Below are 14,835 nucleotides of genomic sequence, written 5' to 3'. Positions count from 1 at the left end.
TCCAGTAAACACAGGTGATCAATACAGCATGGTTTTGCTTTGGAGATAGTACAACACCTGCAGTAAACTGTGATGTTTGCTCAGTACTGACTCAAAAGGAAGAAACATTTTCATGTGCAATTCTTATTGCAACATTTCGATTTCATCAGAGTTTCTTGTCCAAGTACTAACTTGACTTGAAACTACTAAGCTTGTCACTACATAATGCAATAGATAGTTTTCATTCAAAAGAAGTTTAAAAGTTTGGGTGTCTTCCCTTTTTCACCTCTCCTTAAGCCCAGGCCATAGAGAACTATTACTATGGTGTGTACACACCTCATTAGCTCTCTTGGAAATTAGCCCTCATCTGTGCTTACATACTTATGTGTCAGAGGCACAAGGACCAATGAGGAAGAAGAAACGAGAGGCTGGAAGGGATTACTAGGTGAGAAAGGGATGCTTTGGGTGTCCAGAAGCAGGAGGTCTATCAGAGGAGAAGGATGAGGCTGAGGGCAATCTACGTAAACTGCACTTCAATTGCCCATGTCTACGTATAATTCTCGCAACTACCAAACCATAGGTTTGCTTGGTTTGGGGGGGGTGGGGGTTGTTTGTTTAATAATCCATGTCGTGGTCATGAAAACAAACAGTAGATAGAGGAAGTAAAGGAGAGAAATACTGCCCATGCTGAGGCTTATAGCAATCTTCTGTTGACTTCTGGGACACAGAGCTCTGCCCATTACCTTTGAACTTCCTGGCAACTCCCAGGCTTATAAAGTGATTCCGAAACTCATGGAGTAAACTGTGAAAATTGTGTGTACGTTCTTAGCTTTGTCGCTGCTCTGCGTTAAAACAGAGACGCTTCCTGTGAGCAGATAGTCTATGCCAGGGAAAGGCTCTGAACAGGGCCTCCAGGCGTATGCTAACAGGAATAACAAAACATTCAGGATGCTTTTGTCATATGTGAGGTGCAGCCTCCCCAGCAGGCTCTAGGACCCGGTGCAGCTGCGTCAGGATGATACCTGTCCCTAGGCAGGTGGAGGTTGGAGTCGAAGGAGAGGCAGCCCTGGGCTTCGGACATCTCGACTCTTCTCTCCACCACTTAGGAGTTTATTTGGATTATTGAACTCTTCTGACTTTGTTGGTTTTCAACTTGAGGCTACTTTTTGAGAGGAAAGCAAGATGTCAAGGAAAAGTGTTCCAGGCTGCTTCTCTAGAATGATATGGAAAAAACATTTTTTCAAGGAAACCTGCTGCCGATGTGGTGCTTCAGACACTGAAATCCAAAATGAAGAGCTGGAAAAGAGAGGAAAAGTAAAGAAAAGAAAGAAGAAAAATGAAAATAAACGAGTGATCATCTCCAATTTGCCCTTTGGAAGTAAGAAGTGGAAGGAAAATCCAAACATATACTATGACTCCAATAAAATTAAGACCACAAAATATACCATCCTGACTTTCCTCCCTAAAAATATCTATGAGCAGTTTCACCGCTTTGCCAATGTTTATTTTGTGGTCATTGCACTGCTGAATTTTGTGCCAGTGGTGAATGCTTTCCAACCAGAAGTTTCTGTGATCCCAATTTGTGTTATAATGGCCATTACAGCCATTAAAGATGCTTGGGAGGACTTTCGGCGGTATAAATTAGACAAGGAAATCAATCATATGAGATGTTACATTTACAGCAGGTGAGTTTCACACAGCTTTTATTACAAAAAAAAGTTAGCTTGAGATCTTTTATCAATGGTGAGGCTTTTTGTTTAAAAAAATTAATAACTGCTGGAAAATCACAATGATTAAGTGAAACAGGAAAAACTCATAGGGACTATATATCACCTGGTATCTGTTCTGATACTTTCTTTTTTGTTTAAACCTCATTTTCAGACTGGGAAGGTAAGTTTGAGTTTCATGGTATTGGTGTGTCTATTGGCCTCTTAAACATGGAGTGCAGTGAAAACAGGTGCTTAAATAGCTATGAACACCCGCTTTTCTATGGAATTTTCAAGAGACCTTAATTCTATCAATATAGGGTAACACAGAACAAGATCTGTCATGAGACCTATTTGCATTCTTAGATGCCAAGAAACCTAAAAATGTAGTTCTTTGGACTACATTTAATTTTATACTCTACACTGTAGACTAGCTTTTAGCTGTGTTTCTTTTACTAGGTTGTATGCAAAATAAAACTGTAAAAATGCAGTTTAAAAGTGGGAGATAGTAATATATGCCTCTGTTCAGTCATCTCTAAATCAATTAACTATATGTGTCTGTGCTCACTTCTTCAAAATGATTCTTGACCTCTTGCTTTTAGGACTTTCAGAAGTTTGAAAATTATGTTTTATTGTATCAAAACAGTTCTCTCAGCAAAGTAGAAAATTACTTCTCCCTGCTAAAATATCACATCTCAGAGTCAAAGAGCAAAACTTTCCATCTCCGTGAATGTTGCCTGTCATCCCTCAAATTAATCAACAGTGCTTTATATAATGTATGCTTTCACAAGCAAGATCTTGCAGAACTCTGGCTTTTATCACACAGTGCTGTCATTTCTGCTTGTTTCTCTTGCATGTGTTTGTCAGATTTTTATTTTTATATCCTGCTGGTTGAACAGGAAAACAATGGATTTGCTTGTCTGGGGGCTAAACTTAACCCCACATATAGATAATGACTTGTCAGAAACAAAATTGCACTGGTCTCCTTGCCAACTTGTCTGAAAAAGCAGGCATTTTACAAGTTTTTAAATATTGTTCATTTGAGATTTCTTTTCCACCATGAAGACTGTCAATAATTGTAGCTCTTTGGGTAGGGTGGCAAAATTGCGTCTTCTGCCTACCTTTGAGATTGCAATCTAGTTGGAGTTTTTAATCTTTTCAATATTGCACTAACCCATGAGGCAATCAATTATTTAACACTTGTTAAAACCAGTATGAAAGAGAATAGGTGGTGCAGTAGGTACTAATGAATGAATCCGCATAGGAATCTTATTTATTTCCTCTTTACATAAAGCAATCATGTTAATTTATACCTGAAAGCCTGTTACCATTGGAACATGAGAAGTGGGGAATACAGTAAAACTTGGTTTGTATAAGAGAAAAATGTCCATCATGGAATTACACCATACATACAGATCCAGATTCAAGTTACAGCGATGAGTACTTTCTTATGCAGAAACTTGACATGGGCCTTTCTTAAAATTGGTTATCCCATCCCATAAAAAAGACTTTGATCTATGAATAAACCTGGTCTAGAATCTTGTCGTTCACCAAGGTTTTATGGCCCAAAAAGGTGACGTAAGGGAAAGGAAAATGAGGAGGGTTTCAGACTATAGCACTCATCCTGCCTGGAAAAATCATAGGTAATTACAATTGCCATCAGATCAGTAGCTACAGCTTATTATGTCATGAATAATTTTAATCAGGCTTCTATAGCGCTTTGGGAAGCTGATATTTCTTGTTCTTCTTGCTAGCTGCAAAGTCATGGAAGAGCTTGATGTCTTCTAATTTTCTTCCTTATGAATCATCTGCTCTAGGTAATTTTTGAACATAGGTGAAAGTCTTTTTTAAGACATTGCAAATTTTGTTAATCTTGTGGCAGGAAAAAATTCTTTTTGATAGAACAACTGATCTTCCATCTTAAAATGAAAGATTACTTATATTTTAAGAGTTAATCTTGGAGAGTGTATTGTCTTTATTTCAGATTTCAATAACAAGAAACCTGGATCCTGTTCCAAATGAAATACAAAGGCAGAACAATCTTTTCCAAATGCTGAGTGTTCTCCAAAACTTTCTTGAAGACTAGGAGAAATGCAGTAACTTGCCTTCTTTCAACATAGAGCAAGGGAAATTGAATTTAAATAGGCTGCCCTGTAAACACATTTCATCTAATTTTGTTTTTGCAGAGATCAGCTGAAATGGGAAATCTAGTCTGCTAGTCAGATGAAGGAAAAGATACTTGAAGTAGTGTATTTAGAGAGCATTTAATTGAGAAAATGGGAGACAATTAACAGGCATTGAAGTGTTTTGGGGAGATGCAATAAAGTAGATCTAACGTTTGATTGTGGCAATTTTAATTTCTAAACCAAAACTTTTGAAATCATAACAATTGTATACAAACTGTTGTGCTGTCAGAACGAATTGCACAACACCAAAAGAGAACAAAAAAATCAATTGCAGATGGTACAGAACTAAGTTTAATTGCCTCCTTTCTCCCGGTATTCCTTAAAAAAATACTTTGTTTGCTTTTAAATTTTCCAAGCAAGGGGCTTCCATTACTACAAAACATGATTGTCAAAGCATTTTCTATGATACTATACTTTATTATCCCTCTTTAATTGCATTTAAATTCCTCAAGTCACCTGGTTTCATGCAACCCTAATTCGTCATTCTTCATCCATAACATTTAATCTTCAAATATGTGTAATTTTTATTATGTTCATTTTGCTATGCCCAGACACCTTTTAGTCAAGATCTGTATATAGATCACTCTTTTCATCTTTCTTGTCAGCCAGTCCCTCCAAACCTACTGTGATTACTTTTCTCTGAACTGTCTCCAGTTTGTCATTAATTTACTAACAACAGGGGCCAGCACTGAACGTAGTATACAAACCTGCATGTGAATGTCAACCCAACAGTTGCTAAAAGCTATTATTTAATTGTCTTGAAGTTCTATAATGTTCAAGGAACTACTTGATATGTAATTAATGTATGGCCTGGATCTGATATACCCCTAGGATTAAGCTATAATGGTCTGTAAGTACTCCATACCATCCAGCCAGGTTTTTACATCAATTTCACACTTCTGGAAGATTTAACATAATATTTTCTCAGTGTTTCAATAGACATTCAGATACAAATGCAAGGACTATGCACAGTTCAAGATGGCACAGCAACACACTTGACTGAATGCACGTACATCAGACAGCAGCAGCCATAAAAACATTAATGTTATTTAAGCTATTCACGTTGCTTAATTTTAAGTGCCTAAACTTAGATATCTGAGACAGTGACTCAGAGACGCCTAGTTTATATGCTTTGAATCATCCTGTGGAGCTGTTGGATAACTAGGTAAGTCAACAGGCATCCTAAATGAGATAGCTTGATTACTCTTTCAGTAGAAAGTTCCTCTGTGATGCTTTCAGGCCCTGTGGTTTTCAAGTAGTTCCTATAAGCATCAATATTCTCTTCCTCTGTAGGTTCACTGATGTCTGTGATACAAAAAATTCAGGCTGGCCTTCACTGTCACCCTTTATCTGCTTAGTGTAAGGTTTTAGAAGATGTAAAGTTTTCTGCATCAGCACTAACTCTGAGTTAGTCCTAGAGCAGTGATGTGGAAATAAGGAAAAAACAAAGAACTCACCTCTGTGTTGCACAAAGTCAGAACTGCCAACAGCTGAAAAGCTGGAAGTGGCTTAAGCTAGACTCACTGGTTTGAAAGACAATTAAAATATTTCAGTCAATTGAAGTTTTCTAATTCAGTGTTGTAATTTATCTCTCTGACAGCAATGGAGATCTGCTTGACTACAGGTTACTGTGTGTATATATAGTATACTTTCTATTTTCTTAAAATTAGGGAAGCTGGGTAGTGAGGATGAAGGCTGCTTTTCTATTTCAGCCTCCTTCATATGCTCTGATCAGCTGGACCTTCTGAAGGGAGGAGAGTTTGCACCTCCCCTGGATGCTCCCCATGTCTGGGAGAGCAACCAGGACTGGCCAGGGATGCAACGACCAACAGAGCTCTGTGGTGTCTGGAAGACAGCAGAGAAGAGTAGGAAGCATGCTTGAAAACAGGAATTGACCTACTGTCAAATCTCAGAGGTGAAAGAGAAAAGAAAGCTTTCCTCTGAATGCCAGAAACATCACATGCAGCTCATTCAACCCAGGGTGAACCTGAAAGTTTGTAGAGTAGAAAGCAAGATGAGAGGAAAATACCATCCTGCCAAGGGTATAGTAAGCAAAAAGAGATTTGTTGCCAATGTTTTAATTTAAAGTCCTGTTCAGCAGCACTGAGTTTTCATTTGTTAAAGAGCCTTTTCTTTATGCTTTATTATTTTTGTTTTCTAACAAAGCATAACTTTAAAGACTAGGAGTCTGCTAGAGGCTTTAGTGGGCTCATTTTATACACCAAAAAAAGAGAGTCTAAAGCCTGTGGTTCACGTCAAGTCCCACCACATTCCCTCAGGCAGAATTGCAATCAGTTTTCTTGGGCATAGCAATATCAAGGCTTCTACACCTCAGTGTTGCCTTCTCTGAACAGTGCATGAATTTCATCAGCTGGAGGCTGAAGGTCTTCTGAAGATCTCCAGCTCTTATATGGCTGAAGGTGCATTCCTATGACAGCCACAAAGCATGCACTTTGTTCAGTTGAAACATGAATTATTTCTTATAAAAGTAGCAATATGAATAAGTTACAATGACTTCATGATTATTATGTGCTATGATATTATTGCAACTCAGTATCTATCAGGAAAGATCCAATGCCACTCCCTTGCTTAATGTCAAACATGACTATATTGTTCTCTGTGTGGGACTGTCACTGGCAGTGGGCATCCTCTGCTCTGTCATCTGTATAACTCTTGTATGTACCTCAGGTACTATGGAATTTTTGTACCTAGTTTAACTATGGATACCTGAATTAATAGCGGCTTTTACTGAAGGCAGGAACAGTGCCTTCTGTTTGTGCAAGCTGAGGCATTCCTCAAACTTCCAGTGAGCTGAGAAAATGGCCTTAACCAACAGTACGCTCAGGTTTGTTATGTCACCATGCAACTGCTTGAAACCAGTGGTACCAAAATTGTGAAGAAATAGTTAAAACTTGAATTCATCTTACAATGAGCATGCTGATTGTGTGGTGAAGAAATACGTGACATGCTGCACTGACTAAATGCAAAAGAAAAATTTCAAGTTTTCAGCACTCAGCTGGTCCAGGCAGCAACACTTGAAAGTCAAAGAGCAGCAAGCTAGCAGTTCTTGTCAGTCAGTGTGTATTGCTACAGTGAGGATCCTTGGTCTTTGTGGAAGAAAATCCATAAATACATTACTAATGCTACCACTGGTTTGTATATTGCTTTACCAGAGCTTTCTTCAAGATCTATTACCTGCCAAGGCATTTAAAGCTGCTTCACAGAAAAGGTTCAATGGTTTAGCAGACAGCAGCAGAACCTAATGACTAAAGACAAAGGGCAAATAAATAAGAACCTATGGTTTTGGCTCAGAGACCTGCAGAATCATGACCTCATAGCATTAAGCTCCATCCTGTCTGAATCTGTCTGAGTTTTTAAAACACCACTAAAACCTGGAGAGAAGCAGGTTTCTGCCACGTGACCTCAAGAGCTACATGGTCATGTAAGGAGATGAGTATAGCAAAAAAGCTGATCTAGGCTGTGGCTTCCAGAAATTTGGTAAGTTAATGGGAGTCCTTAGAAACTAATGCTACTGATTAGCAGTCATTAAGTAAGTAACCTTGGAGTTACCTGTTCATTCCAGCTGGTGCCAGGCAGAATCATAGCAATAGCATTTTGTTCAATGCAGTATTAAAAAAAAAAAAAAAAATAGATTTTCCTAAATACAGTAATCCATAAAAAAATGAACCTAGTAAAGTCTAAGGAGATGTGTTCTCAAAATACTTTTTACTTATATTAATTTTATTTCTTCATTTGGTACAGGTCATTGTAAAATTGAGACAGAAATTAAAAATGTGAGTTAAAAGAAATCCAAAACCTTGTATACGGACATATAATACATTTATAAAGTTCTGGTACTTACTTAAAGTTCACATAAACTTGAATTGATTACTGTGCTGGTTTTGGAGAGGCTAGAGTTAATTTTCTTCACAGTAGCTAGTATGGGGCTATGTTTTGGATTTGTGCTGAAAACAGTGTTGATAATACAGGGATGTTTTCGTTATTACCAAGCAGTGCAGCACAATTACGGAAGTTGAATATAGGCTTCTTTTATCACTGAGAGAATAACTTCCTTGTTAGGATGCTGTGGGCAGTTTTGGCACATAAAAGGGTAGGATCTGTTGCTAGCATTGAGGAATTTGGAGTGCCAAAACAGTATAATTAAAGATGAATTTTATTAAACTTCAGAAAAATTTCACTCCCATTATCTTTAAAAGATGCTCATTGCCATCTTAAATATTCAAATCCTGAGAGAGAGTTTGGGGCTACGGGGAAAGACTATAGCTGCTTGCTAATGAGGGCTTGTTACAGGACTGGCCGCTGCTAAATGACATCATTGATGCTGCTGGGCTGATGTCCATGTCACAAAAACAACCTTCCCAGCCACTGTAATGGTAACATGGCAGAAGCAGGTGATGAATTGGCATGGACACCACAGTACCTTCTCATGGTCAGATAATATCTCTAGCTCAGGAATACTATCAGCCAAGTTGTGCTGTACTCTGACCTATGGACAGCTTTCAGAAATCAGTCCCTTTCCAGTCTAGTGCCTTCTTGAAGTCCTAAATCTGCTCCTTTGTTGTCAGTTTTTCAAAGTTTTATGACAGTAGCTCCTAACTGTGAGGTCATGGTCACAAAGTGCTATTTGAAAACATTTTGTGAGGTTTTTCCATATAAAAGCTGGTGTAATCTTTGATAGCATAAAAATGTGTGGGATTTCGATTTGCAAAAATAGACTGTAAAGGGTAAGTAGCTGTGTGATTCTACCTGTTGTCTGTGTAGAACTGAGAATCTCAGAACATTAGAATTTTTTATAAAGTAGGTGATGCTTGAGGGGGCCCATTTTCAAATATAACATTCTAGTGAATTTACATAAGATAAAGTACAAACATTTGGCTTTGTCTATTTGTGACACTGATATTTTTTTCTAAGTGTTATAACTTTGTGGCAATTTAGGGAGTGAAGGTTGAGCAAACAATGTATTTACTTGAAGCTGCAAAGGATCCTGAGGTGGAGCTTGCAGTAATTCAAGGAAATAAGACTCACTGAACTAATTGGTTGATATGATACTTCTAGGTGATAAAGATTTCTGAAGATCTTTCTCTAAGACAATCTAGGACTCATAGACATGCTGTGGAGTGCACATGAAAAATGACCTTTATTTAATCTCCTCTGGGGAGCAGACCAATAATTTTTATTTGCTCCCATTCACCATCCATTTTGACCCAGTTTTTGTTTGAGATTTATCTTTATTGAATCCAAGAACATGAAATGAAATTGTTGACACAAAGTCAATAATTTATTCATGTTCCCCCACAATCTCCAGCCACAGCAGGATTTTTTTATGATCCTTTCTTCCCAGAAATGACTTCATAAAGTCTATTTCGTTCGGGCCTTTTGGTCAGATATGATGAGTCCAATAACAAATTCTGGCAGACTTCACTTCAACTGTTCAAGGCTAAATGCCTCTTTTTGTCAGCACTATCCTCTGATGGGCATTATCATGCTAGCCATTATCCCAGGACAGCAAGGGAACACTTTTTAAGTGCGCTGTTGATAAATTGACTGGTAAAGGAGAGAAGGTACCGAGAAACTTTTATCTTAGATCATGCCTTTGGCATCCCTCAGCCCTGAAGCCCCACAGAATCATAGAACGGTTTGGGTTGGAAGGGACCTTAGAGATCATGTAGTTCCAACCTCCCTGCCATGGGCAGGGACACCTTCCACTAGACCAGGTTGCTCAAAGCCCCATCCAACCTGGCCTGCAACACTGCCAGGGATGGGGCATCCACAGCTTCCCCGGGCAACCTGTTCCAGTGCCTCACCACCCTCACAGTAAAGAATTTCTTCTTTATATCTAATCTAAATCTACCCTCTTTCAGTTTAAATTCATTACGCCTTGTCCTATTGCTACATGCTCTTGTAAAAAGTCCTCTACAGCTTTCCTGCAGGCCCCTTTAGGTACAGGAGTGCTGCTAAAAGATCTCCCCAGAGCCTCTCTTCTCCAGGCTGAACAACCTCAACTCCCTCAACCTATCCTCATAGGAGAGGTGCTCCAGCCCCCTGATCAGTTTCGTGGCCTTGCACTGGAGTCCCTCCAACAGGTCCAGGTCCTTCTTACGCTGGGGCCCCCAGAGCTGAATGCAGTACTCCAGGTGGGGTCTCTCGAGAATGGAGTAGAGGGGGAGAATCACCTCCCTCGAACTGCTGGCCACACTTTTTTTGATGCAGCCCAGGATACGGTTGGCTTTCTGGGCTGCAAATGCACATTGCTGGGTCATGTTGAGCTTCTCGTCAATGAATACCCCCAAGTCTTTCTCCACAGGGCTGCTCTCAATCCACTCATCACACAGCCTGTATTTGTGCTTGGGATTGCTCCAACCCATCTGCAGGATCTTGCACTTGGCCTTGTTGAACTTCATGAGGTTCACAGGGGCCCACCTCTCAAGCCTGTCAAGGTCCCTCTGGATGGCATCCCTTCCCTCCAGCGCGTTGACTGCACCACACAGCTTGGTGTCGTTGGCAAACTGGCTGAGAGTGCACTCAATCCCACTGTCCATGTCACCGACAAAGATGTTAAACACCACAGACCCCTGAGGAATGCCACTCATCACTGGTCTCCACTTGGACATCAAGCCGTTGATCGCAACTCTTTGAGTGTGATCATCCAGCCAAATCCTTATCCACCAAGTGGTCCATCCATCACATCCATGTCTCTCCAAGTTAGAAACAAGGATGTCGTGCAGGACTGTGTCAAATGCTTTGCACAAGTCCAGGTAGATGATGTGAGTTGCTCTTCCCTTATCCACTGACGCTGTAACCCTGTCATAGGAGACCACCAAATTTGTCAGGCACGATTTGCCCTTAGTGAAGCCTTGTTGGCTGTCACCAATCACCTCCTTATTTTTCATGTGCCTTAGCATAGTTTCCAGGAGGATCCACTCCATGATCTTGCTGGGCACAGAGGTGAGGCTGACTGGCCTGTAGTTCCCCAGGTCTTCCTTTTTTCCCTTTCTAAAAACAGACATCAGGGTGGTTGAAGTCCCCCATGAGGACCAGGGTTTGTGAACGTGAGGCTGCTCCTATCTGTCTATAGAGGACCTTATCCACTCGGTCTTCCTGGTCGGGTGGCCTGTAGCAGACCCCCACTCTAATGTCACCTGTCCCTGCCCTCCCTTTAATCCTGACCCACAGGCTCTCTGTTGGCTCCTCATCCATCCCCAGGCAGAGCTCCATGCACTCCAGCTGGTCACTGACATAGAGGGTGACACCCCCTCCTCGTGTCCCCTGCCTGTCCTTCCTAAAGAGCCTGTATTCTTCCTTTCCAACACTCCAGTCATAGGAGTCGTCCCACCACATGTCTGTGATGCCAATAAGATCACAGCCGTGCAGGCGTGCACGTGTCTTTAACTCCTCTTTTTTTTATTCCCCATCCTACACGCATTTGCATAGAGGCATTTAAGCTGGGCCCCTGATGAAGCTGACTTACTGGCTGGAGCGGCTGGAATTCCTTTGTGCTGCTATAAGAATCAGATTTCCAGCTTTCCACCTATTGTAAATCACCACATTTTGTTTATTTTATTGGATAAATGTGTTTGCCCTTTTTGTATGTTTCTCATCAGATCATCTTAGATTTATGAAGCTCCTCTGTTTATTTAGCAGCCGGAACTTGTGCTATGAACTTTAATCATTGAACAGAAAATGGGCAGTGTTCCCAGTTACAGGAATTGCTAAAAGGAAACTGCTTCATTTGAAAAAATCTTGTTAGACAACCCAGCCAGTGCTGCTGTGGGGTGCACCAGGTTCCTTGTGAAGTATTTTTCTTCTTTCTATCCATTGGTAATTCTCTACAAAGTTGTAGAAAACCTTTGTACTGTAGGAAATTGTTAATCTTACAGCTCCAGCTGAATAGCTCTTTCAGGAAAAGAAAATGTGTTTCTTTACCAAATTCAATGCTCGTTGGGAGAGAGGAACATTCTGTTCACCTGACTGCAGGTTTGGGATTCTAGCAATTCCTGAACTCTAGACCTGTGCTAAGTAAGACTTTTCCTCTGATCTGAAAGGGGTCATTTGGCTTTTCTGACTCACCGTCTCCTCTGTAATTAGTGAATGGGCAGAACCTGAAGCTTTATGTGTAATGGATGTTTCATAAGGAATTATTGAAAAAAACATTACAAATCTGTGACTACTGTGAGTTATTTCTGCTAACCTGGTTTCTTTAGGCTGATGTGGAAGACAACCAGCTGGGCAAGGCCCTTCTATAGCATTTTATGAGCAGAAAAAATCAGAAGCGTGTTCAATAAACTTCAGAATTGTGCAGGAGTTGACATACAGAGAGGTAGGATTGCCCTGCAGAAGGGCAAATCATAGCAAACATTACATGAAAACTATACACAGTATCCAAATGTCTAGGATAGCCAGACATCTGCTTGCTCTAAACTGCTTCTGTACCCTCTTTTTTATGTTTTGAACAAACAAATTAAGAAGTTTTACCCAGAAAGTGTTTGACATGGGAAGGATTCATACTTACTTAGTTGATTTGCTATATTAACATTAGTATCTACTTTGTAGAGCAATGAATACTCAACATGCACCTGCTTAAATACTTTTCAAATAGAAATTGAGCTGGAATTTTTTTTTAAATGCATAGTAACATCAAATTAACTTACAACAAACCTCTGTTCTTCATTGTGGTCTTTTATGTCTGTTGTTGAGAAAAAGGACATGCAGATAAGTGGAGTCAGACAAAAGAAGAAAAGATTGAAAAATTCAGGAATGAAAAACTAATGTAAGAAGGAAAAATTATTGCTACAATACCATTATTTAGTAAGCACCTCACATCTAGCATTAAAGGGATTTAAATAGTTAGGTTGTGGGGAGTTTGGGGCATTCTTTTTTTGAATAAAAAGTTGATACTGCTGGGAAATGCACAGAATTTAACTGCATGCATAACCTTTGCAGGAAGCTGTTATTTCATGTTGGTTTACAGATAAGGGTATCAGCCAAGTGCAAGGGTTTGCCTGACAGCAAGCATCGTGGCTGAGTCTCCTTTACAGAAGGCCAGGAAAGTAGGTTAGCAGGAAATAGCCTTTGGCCTGACTCTGAAGCAATGCTTGGTTGCGTGAACTGTAGCAAAACACTTTATCTGCTATATCACTGCTCCCCGTTTCATGATACAAACTCTTAATTGAAAGACAGTATTCTTCAGGCAATAGATGAGGATGATTAAAAACTTAAGCAAAAATGAGACTCTAAGTCATTACAAAAAGCCTTTTACTGTCTGTGTGGCAATGTATTGTGAGTATTTTCCCTCTTACAGAGCAAGGCATAAGATGATTCAATTATTCATATTGAAAAAATAATTTCCTCCCAAAGAGTTAGAGGAACTGGGTTATTGTTGCCCATGTAGTTTTCCCATTAACTAGTTTTAAAGCTTATTGTGCAGGTTTTAGTTTGCTTAGATGATTGAGAGCAGTTAAAGGATCAATTATCGAAAATGTAGTGTCAAAAAAAGCTTGCTATTTCCTGAACCATTGAGCACTGATTTGTTGATGTAATAGTAATTTCTTTTCCTTGAACCCCATAGGCTCTTTTTCCTTTCTTCTTTTTTTTCTTTTTTTATTTAGAAGCTCTTTGTTTCTTACCTTAACTTTTCTATTAAATTTGAGCTCTAGTTGCATTTTTTTTGCTTAATATTAAGGGGTTATTTACCTGCTGTTCTACCTTTTGAAGTTGTTTCTGTGCACTAAGCTCAAGATTTGTATTTACCTTTTGAGAGTTACAAACTGGAAAGACCTGAAGCAAGTGTAGCTGAGATATCAGTTTCCTTCTGTCAGGATCCATATGCTGTTGTTGGAAAGTATCTGAGAAATAGTCACATAGTCAAAAACAATATTTTTTGGTGAAATGTCTAAATTTCTTGAATAACCTTGAAATATTTCTTGAATAAAACACCTCTGTTAGTCTGAACAACTTTCTGTCTTTTGCTGTGGAGATTATAGGGCTAATGCTAGAATGAAAGAGAACTTTTGTTGTAGTTTCTTTTTATTCCATGTAAAGATTTTATTTGAATGTGATATATGGTAAAGTGACACTATGAAAGTGTCTAACATTAATTTCTAGCTGTTGTGCTGTGTCTTTTAAAAAAAAATACAGCAATATGTCACCACCCCCCTATTTTCTTTTTTCGAAGCCCCACTAACCAGGGGGCCAGCCTTCCTAATGTCACTATTCACCCATGACATGTTTCTAATGCAACAGGGAAGAACGTGCTTACGTTGAGAAATGCTGGAAAGATGTCCGAGTGGGGGATTTTGTGCAGCTGCAGTGTAACGAGACCATCCCAGCTGATATCCTACTGCTGTACTCCTCTGATCAGAATGGGATCTGTCACTTGGAAACTGCCAACCTCGACGGGGAGACCAACCTTAAACAACGACAAGTCGTGATGGGGTTCTCTAGCCAGGTAAGTCTGCTGAAAATGCAGCCCATGCTGTGCGGGGTTGGTCTGGGCCCATTTGCACACCAGCTCCAGCCATGAAGTGCACCGGTTTTGACAGGCTGGTTGCGCTGCTACAGCTATGAAAGTGTTTTGCTGTTGGAGCTAACACCTCGTATGGAAAGCAGCCGTTTGTTCTAAAAGATTTTTGTTATTCTGGCACAGGCTCATTTGCTAGGCAGGTAGATGTATGGCAGTTCAACTAGGAATTGCTCTAAGGCACACTAAGTTGTAATGGAATCTTTTATAGGAGTATAATAAGCAATTGAATAGGAACTTGAGGTAAATTAAAATGCAAAAAGTTAAATAAAAGTGATATGCTTGACATCAGTTTGGCTGTTAGCAGAGATTCAGTTTGAATGCTTAAAATCACCATTTTTTTTTCCATAGGCCGTATCATTTCCTTTTTACACACACTTTACTGGTATGTTCTCTCGACTCATGTTTGATAAACCTGAAGTAAACA

General features: G+C 39.7%; 1 protein-coding gene across 1 annotated transcript in view; it reads left to right on the top strand.

Moving 5' to 3' along the window:
• Positions 1 to 1,023: 1,023 nt before the first annotated feature.
• The window catches only part of ATP10B (ATPase phospholipid transporting 10B (putative)), a 56,284-nt gene continuing 42,472 nt past the window's right edge, over positions 1,024 to 14,835 (top strand). The window contains exons 1-2 of the mRNA XM_052772159.1: positions 1,024 to 1,664; positions 14,132 to 14,336. Coding sequence (XP_052628119.1) covers positions 1,162 to 1,664; positions 14,132 to 14,336 — 708 coding nt within the window. The 5' untranslated portion in view covers positions 1,024 to 1,161. The remainder of the gene's footprint in view (positions 1,665 to 14,131; positions 14,337 to 14,835) is intronic.

Source organism: Harpia harpyja, chromosome 20 (genome assembly GCF_026419915.1).
Source record: "Harpia harpyja isolate bHarHar1 chromosome 20, bHarHar1 primary haplotype, whole genome shotgun sequence".
Taxonomy (NCBI): domain Eukaryota; kingdom Metazoa; phylum Chordata; class Aves; order Accipitriformes; family Accipitridae; genus Harpia; species Harpia harpyja.
This window is presented reverse-complemented; position numbering and strand designations above follow the sequence as displayed.